The 15,342-nt window shown below is 42.2% G+C and overlaps 3 protein-coding genes across 3 annotated transcripts; 2 read left to right on the top strand and 1 right to left on the bottom strand.

Annotated features, from left to right (window-relative positions):
• Window positions 1–346: 346 nt before the first annotated feature.
• LOC131271687 (peroxisome biogenesis factor 2) lies at window positions 347–1,474 on the top strand. Its single transcript, XM_058273193.1, has 3 exons — window positions 347–429; window positions 487–564; window positions 633–1,474. The coding sequence occupies exons 1-3, from the start codon at window positions 397–399 to the stop codon at window positions 1,347–1,349; spliced, it is 828 nt and encodes a 275-aa protein (XP_058129176.1). The 5' UTR covers window positions 347–396; the 3' UTR covers window positions 1,350–1,474.
• LOC131271688 (DNA replication complex GINS protein PSF1-like) lies at window positions 1,075–2,266 on the bottom strand. Its single transcript, XM_058273194.1, has 3 exons — window positions 2,093–2,266; window positions 1,962–2,026; window positions 1,075–1,899 (listed from the first exon to the last, which is right to left on the bottom strand). Exons 1-3 carry the CDS (start codon window positions 2,162–2,164, stop codon window positions 1,452–1,454), a joined length of 585 nt encoding a protein of 194 aa, XP_058129177.1. The 5' UTR covers window positions 2,165–2,266; the 3' UTR covers window positions 1,075–1,451.
• A 1,200-nt stretch (window positions 2,267–3,466) lies between these two features.
• Window positions 3,467–6,164, top strand: LOC131272345 (calpain-7-like). Its single transcript, XM_058274053.1, has 4 exons — window positions 3,467–3,871; window positions 3,937–4,565; window positions 4,632–5,519; window positions 5,588–6,164. Exons 1-4 carry the CDS (start codon window positions 3,589–3,591, stop codon window positions 5,960–5,962), a joined length of 2,175 nt encoding a protein of 724 aa, XP_058130036.1. The 5' UTR covers window positions 3,467–3,588; the 3' UTR covers window positions 5,963–6,164.
• Window positions 6,165–15,342: the final 9,178 nt, after the last annotated feature.

Raw genomic sequence — 15,342 nt, 5'->3', positions numbered from 1 at the left:
ATTGATTCGAAACATTCGAGTCTCGTAAGAAATATGATTTTCCCACCACTACTGTGGCAAGTAGTCAAATAACAGCTGTAACGCATGTTACATGACAACAGACGTCGAAAGTAATGCATCGTGATTTATTTTCACTAGGTTTCACGATTTTAAATGATATGATAGCAGCAGGATGTTTAAAATAGAAACTTGATTTTTCTACTGGTTGGTACATTATTAAATGTGTAATGCAACGATTATTGATGTTTAAACTATCATTATTGATCAATTTTATCAAAAGTTGACAGAACGTTTTGTCTAACCGAATGCTGTTATAGTGACATGTTTATAATCCTTAGCTGAATAACCAAAACATGACTTCACAACCTATAATTTGTAGATAAAACCAGAGTAACAATGAAAACTAACTTTGTGCCTCGCGTTAATCAGGTATGAATAGAGTTTTTTCGTAAACAAACCAACATTTATCGAGTGCTCTTGTTTTAGTTGGACTCCATTCAACTGGACAGCGAAATACAGAACCTGCTGCGGCAACAAATTCAAAACATCCTCCAGTGTCTACCGGTGAACTACAATCAAATACTGCAAGCACCGATTTTTATAATAGCTTTTATATTAACGTTTGTTTACAGCCAGGCCTTTTAAGTCACCTTCAACCGGAGATAAACTTTGTGCTCAACTCGGCGCTATGGAACTTTTCTCTTCCCAAGTCGTATGCAACGTTCGGCCAGCAAATGTTGTCGATAGCATACGAAAAAGACCAATTACCCTCGGCAAAGCTGGGTCTTCACTACCTGCTAACGACGTTGCTTCCCTATATTAAGGAAAGTTGCCAATTCCGTCTAACCAGTTGGTCGCTGCTGCAACGAGTTCTTTCTGTAGTGGAAAATGCGCTCGTTTTGTTCAATCTGTTGAATTTCTTCAAGTTCCTTAAATCAGGCAAACAACCATCGCTGGTGGACTGTTTGCTGCGCATCAACCACCGTTCTCTGGACGGCGCAAAGCGTCGAACTATCGGATACTCCTACATGACGCGCGAGTTGGTTTGGGCCGGGTTTATGGAGTTGCTGGGATTCACCATACCGTTTATCAACTACCATTCGTTGAAGCGAAAGTTAAGAAACGCCCTACGGCTTGACCCGTACCAGCAGCCTGTCGAGCGGGTTGAACTGACCTCGGAAAGCAAATGCGCTTACTGCAACGAACGTGTTATCCTTCCTCACCACATGGGTTGCAGTCATGTGTTCTGTTACTATTGCCTTAAGGGCAATCAATTAGCTGACGAGGGATTCGAATGTAACGTCTGTGACTACCGGAGCGATTCGTTTAAGAAAGTTTTAGTTTTGTAGTAAAGTGATTTTTGTTTTTCTGCTTGTTATTGGATGAGGTTACACATTAGTACGATGTACGGGTTAAAAGTTTACGGAAAATAATTACAAAGTTCACTATGATTAAGTAATGTGTTGCAAAATTCCCTGCCGAATCAATTGTTCGCACTGCAGCTTCGGTAAGTAATGCTGGCTGTTCTTCTTCAACAAAATGATTTCGCCATTCTCGAGCTCGAACTTTCCATAATCAGTCAGGCAGCGAACCTCGATGTACAGCGATTTCGGTGGTTTGATGTCATTTGTGAGGTTTAATCCATACCCGTCGTGGATAGAGGCCATGTATTCGGCGAGTATTTTCGAGTACTTGTTGAACCACAAAGATTCCGGTTCGTTAATGCACGCCTTAATCTCTGGAGGAAGCGTAGCACCGACATGCCACCGGAGGGCTTTCAGTCGAAACAGCCGGTTCGCAAGATATGCCAGGACGCACCGTTTTTGGCGTTGAATCAGCTTGTGCCGGTACAGGACCAGTGGAAGGAACTTGCGGTCACGAGTTTCATTGAAGGTTATGCTACAGAACACGGAACGGAAGGTTATTGAACAGTCTCCAATCGCGCTATGGTATGGTCTTACGCATGAGCATAGTTTTCTTGGTAGATCTTTGAAATATCCTCCAGAACCGATCGAACGCCATCATCCTACACAAGGGTAGACAATGTTACTACTGTTATGAATGAAAAAGTATGAGCTGTTTGAAAACTTACATTAAATGCGGGGATAGGGTCGGTTGACCTTTCAAACTCTCTTATCAATTCGAACCCTTTATCGGAAGTCATAGTCTTCACTTGCGAGACGAATAAGGCTTTATAGCACGAAGACACTTTCCAATGAATGAAGCATTTACTTTAGGAAGATAAACACATAAAATTAAATATCCGAAATGATGTTGATCGAAAAATTAAAAGCGCGGTAAATAATTGTTTACATGTGAACTTACACTGTTAAATATTTAGGTGCGATTTGTTCAAAGATACAGTGATTACCACGCGACACATCATGATGGAGCTGCTATTTTTAGAATTCATCCGTTTGATACTGTTTTGTTAGTTTGTGTGCTTTAATTATGAATCTTATTACAAATTAATCAAATTGTAGTTGATCTATAAATATAAAGTGTTCCAATATATCCCCGGGAGATAATAATGTAATTTTTAACATATCGTGGTCCAACCGAGACCGACTGTGATTCGGACAAGGTTATTACAGTCTTTTGATACTTGTGGTAAATTTACCTTGATACAGGATGACATTTGGATCGAAACTTCTTCGCTATTTCTTTTAAAAATAATGTAAACATAAACAAACCAGGGAGCTGAGTCACCCTCCCACGGTGAATGACTACGGTTATGGAATAGGGGATTTCATGTCCACCATATTGATTAAACTCAAGTGTCAAATATTGTTTATAAACAAAGGGAAAACGACGAGCACTGACGACAATTTTCCCTTTTCTGGAGGACCCATCCTTACTCATCGGATACCTTGATGAGAACGCCTATCTGGGACAACTGCGTATCGGCAGCAACTTTCTGCACTTTTCGGCGGCAACCAGATAGCACAAGCCTGCTTCAGACAGGCCTGCGCCTGCAGGTGGTTTCATTCACCTGCTTCCTGCTTCACTAGCTTGATCAAGAAGCAAGACAACGTTCCGTCGTCCACATTGCCTACTGTTCCGTTGACCGTTTCGCACTTTGGAAGACCCTTCAACGTGTACGCAAACACCTGACCAATAGCAACATGCAACGCGGGATCTTGGTCAACTTCAGTAGCCTAACCGAGACAACACCTTCCGGAAGTAGTACTCCCGATCGCCAACGGCCAAATAACCGTGGCAGTGAGCAGCATCCTTGCAAATCTGCCTTCGTGTGCGCTCAAATTATGCAAAATTTTACTTAAAACAGACACAATTACCACAACCGCAATAGTACTCCCCAACACAACGGTCATTCTAAAAGCAAACAATATTAACCGGACTGTCAAAGGTTTCTTGTATTTTTCTTTTGACGATTTGTCAAAATGCTCTACAGTATTTGACCAGAGTATTACATTAGACCATGCACCCTCCGAACACCATCGTTAGCTTTATTTCGACGTTTTAATCCCCCACAAAATACGGCTATATTTTGGAGGTCTGCGGGGGATTCATCTTCGTTGGTTTTTTGTTTTGTTTGAAACCGGTACGGCAAAACCTTTTCCGCCCATGGCTAGTGAATCCGATATACGTGCTATCCTTACTCGTGCCTTGGATGCCGATGAGGCTGGCAGGAAAGATGAGGCCATCAACCTGTACGGACAGGCAGTGGAGCAAATACTGCGGCTGGATGATCGCGAAAAGAAAGACAAGTTGAGCAAGTTTGCCAAACAAGCGCTTGACCGGGCGGAGGAGCTGAAAGGGATTAAGTACACCGGCCACAATCCGGTTCCGGGCGCAAGTCTCACGCCGACCGCTTCAAATCCTGTCGTTCGTAGTAGTGCAAATTTGGGTAAGGTTGAGGTAATGGTTGGGCTTCACTTTGACTGATGAAATACAATGTATTCTGCTGTTCAGCTAGTCCATCTCGTTCCGGACCAACGCTTGCGATAAGTGGCAGCAAGCATGCCTACACGAACGAAGAAAAGAAGGTGCTCGAGCATACGTCACACATTAACGCGAAGGTTTACGTCCCGTTCATGGACATTGATCTGGTGGAAAAGTTCCACTTCCCGATGCCGTACACCGACAAGGACGGCTACCTCGAACTGGCCCCGAAACAGAAGCGCGACTTTGTCAGCTGGGTGCGGGTGAGCGAGCTCAGCGAAAACCCGCAGCTGATCGTAGGTGACCATGCCGATTTCTACAGCATACGGCAGACAGTCGTCTCGGACTGCAGTTTTGTGGCATCGCTGGCGGTCGCATCGCAGTTCGAGAAAAAGTTCAAACGACGCATACTGACGTCGATAATTTATCCACGTAACAGCAAGGACGAGCCAGTGTACAATCCAAGCGGGAAGTATTCGATCCGCATGCACGTGAATGGCATCCCGCGGAAGGTGGTGATTGACGACTATCTCCCGCTCGGACGCTACAATCAGCTGTTGTGCTCGTATTCGAGCAATAAGAACGAGTTTTGGGTGTCACTGCTGGAGAAGGCGTATATGAAGCTGATGGGAGGCTACGACTTCCCGGGTTCGAATAGTGTAAGTCTTAAGGGGTTTCCCTGCAATCCATTAGTTATTTTTTTAAAATGAATTCATCATTTGTAGAATATCGATCTTCACGCGCTAACGGGATGGATTCCGGAGCGAGCATTGGTGAAATCGAGCGAACCGGATTTTAATGCCGATGCCGTGTTCGCCAGACTGCAGGAGGGCCTTAGTATGGGCCGGTGTCTGGTGACGGTCGCTACCGGTGAACTTTCGGACGCGGAAGCCGAACGGACTGGGCTCGTATCGACGCACGCGTACGCCGTGCTCGATATGCGCGTCGTGGATGGCGTGAAATTGCTGCAGCTAAAGAACCCTTGGTCGCACCTCCGCTGGCGGGGCAATTACTCCGAGCTGGACGTGATCCACTGGACATCGGAGCTCCAGCGGACACTCGGTTATGATCCGAAGCTTGCGGCCACATACGACAACGGCGTGTTTTGGATCGACTATCCTTCGATCATAAACTTCTTCGACGTATTCTACCTGAACTGGGATCCGTCGTTGTTTCAGTACACCTACTGCATTCACCAGTCGTGGAGTGCCGGCGTTGGCCCGACGAAGGATGCGTACAACGTGGGTGACAATCCGCAGTTTAGTTTAACCGTGCCGGCGGGCCGCGGGTCGGTCTGGATACTGCTTACCCGACACATCACGAGCATTGAGGATTTCCGGGAGAACCACGAGTACATAACGGTGCTGGTGTACAACAGTGGCGGCAAGCGGGTATACTATCCGACCGATCCACCACCGTACATCGACGGGGTGCGCATCAACAGTCCGCACTATCTGTGCAAGATCCGGCTAGATCCAAACTCGGAACGCCGGTATACGTTGGTCGTTTCACAGTACGAAAAAACGGCCACCATCTATTACTCGCTGCGGGCCTACAGTAGGACAAAATTTGAACTCAAACAGCTGGGCCCGCGCTATCAGACCGTTGAAAATGTAAGTGTTTCTGCTCTTAAAGCTTCCGATTTACAACTGATTTGTTCCTTCACCTCTCCCTCAATCAGCTGAACGGTGAATGGAAGGGAAAGACGGCGGGTGGCTGCCCTAACCATCCGCTGACGTACAAAAACAATCCGCTCTACCGGCTTCACATTGGTCCGGCCGACATGAGCGATCTGGTGATCGAACTGCGCGGCCCCAAGGTGTATCAGGTCGGCCTTGAGCTGACGGTGGCTTCCCTGGAGGACTCCACCGTAACGGCACCGTTCGTGGCGGAGAAGACGGGCGTGTACCGGTCGGGGTTCTGTGTGCTCGACCTGGCGAACATTCCGGCCGGTGTGTACCACGTGCGGCCGTCCACCTTCCTACCGGAGCAGGAATCACCATTCTTTCTGAAGGTGAAATCAACAACGAACGTGGTGGTAGAGAAGCTTAACTGAAGATCACCAAGAGCGCGCAGCTTTTTGTTAAAAAGTCCATTTTACCAAGCAAAGCTTTACCATTTTAACGTGTTAATTGTTCACCATATTTGGTTTATTTTGTTATAATCCGTATACTCGCTGTTACCGCTACCAATCGAATGTATAATGATGAAAATAGTTTTAAATGTGAAAATAAAGTTAAAAAATAAGAGAGATTGCTTTAACATTCAGCAATAATGTTCGTTAGTTTCAATTAAAACATTTAGTAAGGGATCCATTTGTAACCCAGTGTAAAACGTTCTTTCTTTTTACACAGGTGAAAAAAGCTCAAACCTCAACATCTGATTACGATTCCTTCTGAGAGAACTTAAAGAGATTCCTTTTGATTTTAGCTACCATTTCTTCTAGTTTCAATCCAAATACTTTGTATTGGGTCTATTTATAGACAAAGCATAATCATTTCATTCTGCACGGGTTATAAAAACTGTAGCTTTATACCAGATTTCGTAGCATTCGTGTTGAATTATTTTGTTCTTGGGCCACTGGGCTTAAGAAAAGCTAATTTTCCCTTTATTTTTCCCAAACCCAAAAAACCGGTTTAAATTGTAGTAACGGTTTAAATTGTAGTTGATTGGCTTTGAATATTGTTTTGTCAAGCAGGATTTTTCGGTCAGATATTTTTTTTCTTTTCAAATTATTAGTTCAGGGCATGATGACATTATATTTTAGTAATTTTGCAAATGCTGTTCGTTCTGCCTGCTTTGGTCCATCAGGACAATCAAGGTTGGTCCCATTGGTGTTATTTGGACGGTTGCTCGCGATGTCATCTCTTGTAATGTAGACCGAAGAATTTAATTTACTCCGAGCTACATCATGATGATCATCATAATCGCCTGATCGCTGGTGGTTTAATCGAATGTCCACCTTCTGCCACTTCCTCCCGAACCCTTCTGCCGACGACTGGGGGCGTTTGGTGAATTTTGTACGAACCCGCGAAACCGCCAAAAATAAAACAACCATTCCGACCGAAAAACGCCTCCCTTAAGGTGGCGCGGATTGCCCAACCGTAATCTTGTTATGTTCCGCAATCAGCGGAAGCCCATCGGTGGAATCGTATTAACTGGCAGGAAAATATTGATTGCTCCAAACAGCTGTGGGTCCATTAGATTTTTTCCTTTTTAACTGACGATGGCCAACCGTCACACGCTTCCGATCGGGGTCCGTAATGCGATTGACCCACATTATTTGATGCCGAGTTTTTTTTTACCTTTTTCGCACAGAAGCATTACGAAGGCGGGTCGGGATGGACACCGCAGGATGCCGACGATGATGGAGCTGCTATTGACTGACTATTTGCCGACTATTTTCTAGAAGCCACAAATGCACCACGCCGATGGATGGAGGGCATTGGGCCAGACTCGGTTCGATTCGGCGGATGGTGAAGCTTTGCAATTTATGATGGGTCGATGTCGTTGTGCCCGGAGTTCCGACCAACGTCGGGGCAAGGTGAACCGACTCGATTGATTCGCGAAGCGAAGGCATGGCGAACAGAGCGAGCACGTGGGTGAGGTTTTTCATCATCGAAAGTATGATTGAAGTTCGGAGCTTCGCAGTTCCTACACCGTGCCGCCGTGTGCTTTCCAAAGGATCCCACTCCTACCAGCACCCGGTCCCGCACTGCTCCAATCCGTCCAGTTCGACGTATCGCGATACGCTTTGATGTCTTAGCGACTTCGCCAGCGACTCACTTTTCCCCCGAAATACAATCAACTTTTCCCGGGCCGGAGCGCGAGTTCGCGACCCATTGACCCGTGAGCAGATGCGCCGTATCGGGCGCTGGAATATCGGTCGCCAGGGCAACGGCATCCGGCTTGCTGCCCCGGTGTACCCGATCGCATGCCGATTTGTAATTTCATTTGCGTACCTTACTGGCACGCTTCGTAACTTGGGGTACCCCTTTCATCATAAAACATTTCGATTCCGGTGGTTTCCGGTCGGCGGTGGGTGTATGCAATTGGGCCGATAATCAAGCAGAAAGCTTGGAACCATCGTGTGAATTGTTTGTTCGTTGGTATATTTTCTTTGGACCGTGTGCTCAGGGTTTGCTTTGAGAACAATCAAAGCAGAAATTATATGAACAGATGATTTGTTAAATTTAATAACATTCTTTGAAATTCTACATTGATTTTGTGTAATGAATCAAACACACAGAGAATGCTACAAATTTGCTTAGAGTGGAGGCGTCATTTCACAATTTTTTCTCGATTGTACTGTTCTCATAACTTTTCGTTACTCAATTAAAACTCGATTTTGTTTACCAATTTGTATTCAATTAATTTCAATTAATTAATGTTTTCACTGCAAATGATACGATGTTGTTATTCGATTCCGTTTTTTAATCCCGGCTGAATAATGAGATGAAAGTAACAATTTACAAACAGGAGATATTGGTTTTCATTTATTGGGAAAATCCCACGAGTACAAAATACGTTCTTGTACTGCAATTAAAATAAGCTTGCATTTAAATTAACATTTGAGAAAACCCACTGAAGGAATCCACGTTCTCCAGTATTCGCAAAAAGCTTCCTCTTCAGTTGTGCATTTAATCGTCCTGTCGGTACTCTGAGACCGCATCCTGATGCCATTTAATGCATGGAAACATTGCAAACGGTGATCCATTCGCTGCTCGTTTGGAGTAATCCATCTTAATTCCTCAGGCACGTCCCACGGTGGTCATTAGGAGGACTCGTCTTTGTCCGACTGCAGGACGCTCGCTCGTCTCGCCGCTGTCATCACCAATTTTTGCTCAAGCAGACAAACTGGTTTACCCTAGTTCACGAGGGAGAAAGTCGATGGACTCACTGTCACTTGCTTCTCCCTTTTTAACTGCGGTTTGCGCACCCGGTATAGCTAAGGAATATTTGTTTCACTTGTTCACCCCTTGCTCAGTGTTATGAAAAGTCAGGATTTATTCAATACGTTCCTAAATTTTCCGTTCCTTCAATGCATCGGATGTTTGTATCCCTCGCTACTACCGACATCCAATAATTTATAGCATCTCCTGAATGGAATAGACGTTATTTGTAGCCCCGGGAGCCATTTGCTGAATTACCCCGCTGCATCTGCCATGCGCCTTCGAACAAGGACCGCATTGGAAATAAATAAGTAAAATGAAAAAAATTGGCACATTTCAGCGCTGGTTGATGGAAATTTATTGTAACTTCTGACGGTACGTGTACAAATTTTGCGATAAATACTTATTCTCGTCGTTCGGTTGTTATTTTGATGCTTTCTCTTCCTTTTCTCGGAGCAACAATATTCTTCCTCGGGACAAAATAGAAAAAAAAAAACTAAAAAGCACTTAGATAACGCTGAGTAGGTAATTTTTATTATTACATATGTAAGATTTTACGTTGAGCAATGAGAATGTTTTCACTTTAATGAAATATTGTATGATTTTGTTCTCTAAATTGGTAAAAAGACCCAAAATGCGAACAAACTATTTTAACAAAAAAAAAAGCTCGAAATCCCTATCTACTGCTGCTTATGACAATTTATTCTGGTTCTTTTCCTACTGCTCCGGATGGTTCTATACAAACTTCTATGCTTTTATGCCTAAAAATAAACATAACCATAAAATAGGCTTTTTATAAATCACGCTTTTAAAGAAATATTCCTACAGAAGGTAATATTTTTTTAAGTGATCGTTGATATTGTATTGTTCCTAAGACATGAAGCTGTTGCCAATTAAGGCTAATACGTCATCGTTTCTAGCATTGGGTTCTACGAGCATATAAATGCATATAGCATATTTTTATTATTCTAGAAAGTCAACAGCATTAATGTAAAAACAAGTAACGCCGGTTTGTTCGACGAGAAGGAGCAAAGAAAGCTATAGTAAATAAATATACTGACGTATTAATTCATGTGTTGAATCCGTTTTTTAATTCAATTTCATTCAATTAATATTGTTGACTTTCTAGATAAATAAAAATATGCTATATGCATTTACATGATAATTATTATTTACATTCTTTCATTTTAACACAATAGGTAAATTAAAAAACGCAATAGAAACATGAATTAGTACGCCAGTATATTTATTACCTATATGAAAACTCCTCCTCTTCGAACAAACCACGACAATGACCATTTTTACATACGAATAACGGTCTTTTTGTAATGTCGCAGAAAGTTGCGACGAAAACGTTGGCCAGATCGTCCAACGCCGCGACCCGATGCCGGCCGGAGTTTCTGCGACACTTTTGACATGCAAGATGGCCGACTTGGGCTATTTTTGATTGCGTTGCCACTTCCGGTGAGCACAAATCGGTCGCAGAAACCCCGGTCGCAGAGTTGTCGCAAGCCCGTGTGTACGCACGGTAATGCGTAAATAACCTAGACAGCTTTAATTAAACATCGAGAACGTGGAGCGTGATCTAAGACATTAGGATAGTCAGGAAAAATCACTACTGATGAAAATCGACGCAAAACAATCGTCTACTAGCCGGCAAGTATAGCAACAATGAGACATGCCAGCTAGTGGTATACAAAAACAGTAACACATATTCTATGTACACACATATATGCACAAAGGGACAAGTGGCCTTTGAGCAATGATTTATAACTTGTGCTCATTCGTTCGTCCTTTCTTTTCTACGGACTTTGGTTGTTGTTTTTTGTAAAGTTCGTGTCACAATCATATAAGACATTTGTCCATCGATGTGCGTGTGTGTATCCCTAGCAAATCTTGGTCGTCGTTGCAATGTGTTTTTTTTTTTAACTCCTTCTCCACGTTTATCGCATTTTCCTTGTACTTTCCTTGCAATTTTATCGGTAGCTTCGGGATTGAAAACATTTCATCTTCCATTTTCGACATCTATTTCCCTGGTGGGCAATAGTCGACAGGGCGCTTTCAGCGCACTGCAACAACCGCTTTCCCCGACGTTGCGCCAGAACCCCCCGGGTGGCTTGTCACGAACCGTCGGACGGCTTCACACCGGGTGGTCCGGTACGATTGTTTGAAGATGTTTCCGTTTCCGGCCGGCCACCCGGTACTCCCCACTTCCCCCCACACCGCCGGGGGGTGATAAATTGTAGTAAATAATTGTACCATCTTCAATGCCGAGTTAGCGCCGATTGAAGGGTTTTTAATTGCCTTGTGTTGAGTTACCGGTATTACGATAGCTTCATTGAGGTGGGTGTATTCGTATTTATTCGTGCCTGAAAAACATCTTCAATTGTTGTCCGATGGGTTTATGCACAAAACACGACACTTGTCTGGCGTTACACATTTTAGTGGATTTGTCCCACAGCATCGCGGTTCTTTCTATCGATGAGAGTAAGCGAATAAACAATCAAAGAGATGAGTGTCATTCGTAATGGTTCTTTATAAACCGTTGTTTTAGTCCAACGCCAACTATCGACCAGTTGGCAACAAACAACAACAGTTGAAACAAAACAGCGAAAAACGGAATTTTAAAACAATCCTAGTACCTAATATGACATGAACATTACTAATGGGAACTGAACATGACTTAGAAGAGTGGTAAAATAAGCTTTATCTTGTTTAACAATCATTAGTTAGTAAACATTAGTACTTTTATTATGAAAATCGGCGAATGACCATGGCGTTTGAATGATTTTTTTAAGTTTAAGAGCAACAAAGAAGAAACATTTGTGTTATTCTAAGATAAATTAATTTAAACTTTACCTAGATAATATATCACATAAGCGATGTTGGTATATGGAATCGTTAATATGCCGCATATGCTAAAATACATCGTGTAATGACCAATAATGAGCAAACAGCGATTTTATCCAGTCCGTCCCTGTAAGCAGTTACCGAAAAACAACTTATTTTAAGCCGCTTAAAGTTTCACGCATGATTAAAAAACAAACACATTTCACCCACACATGTCCTTCATTCCATTCCGATATCGATTACACCCCGTAAACGATCCACCCCCGTGTCGGTGTGCCCTTTTTGTAGCCGGTCGGTTGCTGCCTGCCTCCGAATCTTCTTCCTGCCTTTTTCATTTTGAACCTCACCTTTGCTGCCCTCTCGCGGGCTGTGGAGAATGCACTTAATTGCTCGTAAAACCAAAACAGCATTGATGCACGTTGCGCCCTCTGAACGTTGTGGTGCCGGTTTTTCCTATTGTGAATTGCATCTATTAAATCCCCATTCGCGATGGAAAACATATTGACTACGTTGTTTGATGATGCAAGGAAAGCGTAATTGCACTTTGTGTGTGTGTGTAAAGGAAGGAAGTGAAAAACCGGTAAGAAAAGAAGAAAACATGCCAGGAAAATCAGACAAGTTTAAAAAATATCCATCACAGAAAAGCAGCTCGCCTTTATTTCCCCTTTTTTCCATTTCCATAATTTCCATGTATATCAATTATGCTACCAACCGCGAATCTCTGCAGTGTGCGTCGTTTATTATTTCCGATACGGTTTTTTGTTACTTCCACTTCACTTTCCGGCGTTTCAGCGCTCGTTGCTGCTGCTTTCCGAGTGCATTTTTCCGACTGACTCCAATCCCGACCCCGATGGAAAATGTCCCGCGCAACTTTGTTCGTACGTTATATGAATTCAATAAACCATTGACGTGTCGTGTCACTGAGATGGGAGTGTCCGAATAAAGGACATTCTGTTTGCCACCGCACGGAACATTACGTGCAATCAGATGGGCTTTTTCTCATTCAATATGAGTTTAAACAAAAACAAACCAAAAAAAAAAAAAACCGAAAGGAAAGGTAAACATAAAATTGGAAAACTATCGAGTAACGTAATATGCAATGTGTGCGGTGGCATTCAATATCCAGCTCGGTGTCGCAATAAGGATCGTTGGCCGAAATTTGTCTGCATTGAAATTTCGACTTCACCGCGGCGAGATCGGCGCAAAGTCCACATATCATGGCGGAAGTTGGAACGTGGCAATTTTGATAATTAAAAAAAAGAATCCGATAGTTACCAAATTATTTTTTATTGATGGTGCTGAATGCGCGTATGTGTGAGGGCGTTTTTAATATCCATTTTCGCGTCGTTATTTGTTAAAGCGGGGAAAACCGGCTTGGTTTTTCGTTGTTATCGTGAGCACACATTTCCGTATCTCTTTCGTGGAGTGTTTTCCGTTAATATTTTTGCTTTTTGTCTAGAGTCCCTTTCCCGGGTAGGTTTTGGGCGACTTTTTTTCATATTCCGACAGTTCAATTGCATTCGAATAGTATCGATGAAAACAATTTCGTGATTGTTGAATGTATTTATAGCTGCAAGTGGTGTTTCGAGTGAATATCGGCCCTGACACACAGCGAATAAAGCGATGGAATTCGATCTACGATTTGAAAGGTTTGCCAAGTTCGGACTTGCACTGTTGAAATAATGGATGAAATAATAAAAAAAAGTTTTCTAGATTAATAAGTTTATAAAGTCTAATAACACTGTTTAGAATTATAATTTTTTTCAATTTTCTCGTAAACTTGTTTACTTTCTTGTGTAGTTGCTTCATAGCATTTATTAAAAAAATATTAATATTAGCTTGGTATACTTCAACTTTTGCCGTATTTCTTATTCAAATCATTCATTTGGTCATACCTACGAATAGAATAAAACCTGAGATTTAGTGCTTTTCAGTAATTATTATGCATCCACAGTTTAATTAGACAATTCATAAAAATGTACCTTTTTATAAGTTTAAGTGTCTTCTAAAGCTACCGACGATATTTGCTATTTGACTTAAACGAGAGGAAGTTTAACACACAAAGGTCTTAACTCAGTCTTGAAGCCATAGTATTGCAGTTGAACTGAACTTCTTAATAATTAACATTCAAACGAAAGCGACTTTGGCTTTTGTTATGCGCGTATGTTTGTCATTCCCATTGTCGCAGATGTCAATCGATTTGGGCGAAAGACTATCGAGAACTCTCGCCGGTTGTCAGATGACTTTGCATACTTTAAGAAGACACAACGTTAATTGAGCAAAGAAGATTACTAGGCTTGAAAGAGATTGAAATACAACATTTTACCTTAATAGCATATTTGTAGTCAAATGAGTCAGTAGGAAAACATACAATGTTCGCAAAATGTTAGTAAAAAATGCTAAGCCACAGAAAAAGTTCACAGAATACGATATGCTTGAAGCTATTGATAGAAAAGTTTTTTAATCTAAAAACCATCCTACTTCACCTGCACGAAATTCAAAGAAAAAAAAAGTGCAAGAACAAAAATATTACCTACGAGTATTCACCCTCTAATCGAAAGCAAAGCTGTATTTGAGGGAGGAAAGTCAGCTTCCATACAAAGTTGCTCATCCACCTAAGCTGCCACCATCCAATAGTTACTGGAGCTGGGTGTAGATGGTTAACGGTTTACATTAGCTTCGATCAACTTTTCGGTGCTCATCGGGACTAAAAGCATTCAAGTGCAGATAGATCCCGGCCATCTGCTCAGCATTCTCGCTCCGTCCAAGTGCATGTGAGTTTTTCCCTTCCGTATTAATGGTTTTCGTAGCAGTAGCAACCACTCTGGCGTCCGACCCGTCCTGTCCGGCCAGCGCACAAACACAGGACTTAAAAACATCGGAACCTTTTATCCGATGTTCGGTCGAAAATTAGCCAACTGCCGAATGGAAGCGTACCAGACGAGTTTTCCATGAACGAGTTGATGTAATGGGCAAATTGAGATGAAAATTCAAAAAGGAAAGGTAAAAAGAGCCGGTCAAACTTTTTCCTGCTCCATTATGTTTCCCCATCTTTCGATGTGCAGTTCTACTAAATTAGAATTCTATAAACATACACGCACATGGCGAAAATCGACACATACGCGTTTACCGCTCGCCCTCATTTTGTGGCGTAAAATGTGGCCATAGAATATTAGTTTGCTTCTCACTCAATGAGCACGTCGAACACAGTGATGAACCAAATGGGTGGTAAAACATAAAAAAAATCAAATACATGCAAAATTTTGGTTTTTAACGCTTTTAGAACACTGAAACATCCGTAGTTTTAAGAATGGAAATTTATCGATGTTTGGAGAAAGCGCAAACTTTCACAAGTTTCAATTTTTGATTGGCCCATCTAAATAGCAGGACTTATATTGATTTCCGAAATGTATTTATAAAATGGACAAACTGTACAGAGCAAATAGTGGTTACTTAATGAAGAAAAATAAATAATAAAAGATGTAAAGAAATCCTTTTTGCCTATCAAAAATTTCTTCTATGCTCATTGAATTACATGTCGCATAAAATCATAATTTTTAAATCTTCCTTACAATATGTCTGACCTCAGAAAGTATAAAATATTTAATGAAAGGTCTATCGAAAGGTTATATAAAATGTCCGCTCGCTAAACCACTGTTCGTAGGCTTTATAGAAGGAGGAATAAACAAGCTCG

This window comes from Anopheles coustani, chromosome 3 (assembly GCF_943734705.1).
Source record: "Anopheles coustani chromosome 3, idAnoCousDA_361_x.2, whole genome shotgun sequence".
Classification (NCBI taxonomy): Eukaryota; Metazoa; Arthropoda; class Insecta; order Diptera; family Culicidae; genus Anopheles; species Anopheles coustani.
This window is presented reverse-complemented; position numbering and strand designations above follow the sequence as displayed.

Coding starts and splice junctions, on each gene's coding strand:
- LOC131271687 (XM_058273193.1), top strand. CDS start 397: ATGAAAACTAACTTTGTGCCTCGCGTTAATCAG. Junction 430..486: donor TTGTGCCTCGCGTTAATCAG/GTATGAATAGAG, acceptor CTCTTGTTTTAG/TTGGACTCCATTCAACTGGA. Junction 565..632: donor ACATCCTCCAGTGTCTACCG/GTGAACTACAAT, acceptor GTTTGTTTACAG/CCAGGCCTTTTAAGTCACCT.
- LOC131271688 (XM_058273194.1), bottom strand. CDS start 2,164: ATGACTTCCGATAAAGGGTTCGAATTGATAAGAGAGTTTGAAAGGTCA. Junction 2,027..2,092: donor ACCCTATCCCCGCATTTAAT/GTAAGTTTTCAA, acceptor ACCCTTGTGTAG/GATGATGGCGTTCGATCGGT. Junction 1,900..1,961: donor CAAGAAAACTATGCTCATGC/GTAAGACCATAC, acceptor CGTGTTCTGTAG/CATAACCTTCAATGAAACTC.
- LOC131272345 (XM_058274053.1), top strand. CDS start 3,589: ATGGCTAGTGAATCCGATATACGTGCTATCCTTACTCGTGCCTTGGAT. Junction 4,566..4,631: donor ACTTCCCGGGTTCGAATAGT/GTAAGTCTTAAG, acceptor CATCATTTGTAG/AATATCGATCTTCACGCGCT. Junction 5,520..5,587: donor GCTATCAGACCGTTGAAAAT/GTAAGTGTTTCT, acceptor TCCCTCAATCAG/CTGAACGGTGAATGGAAGGG.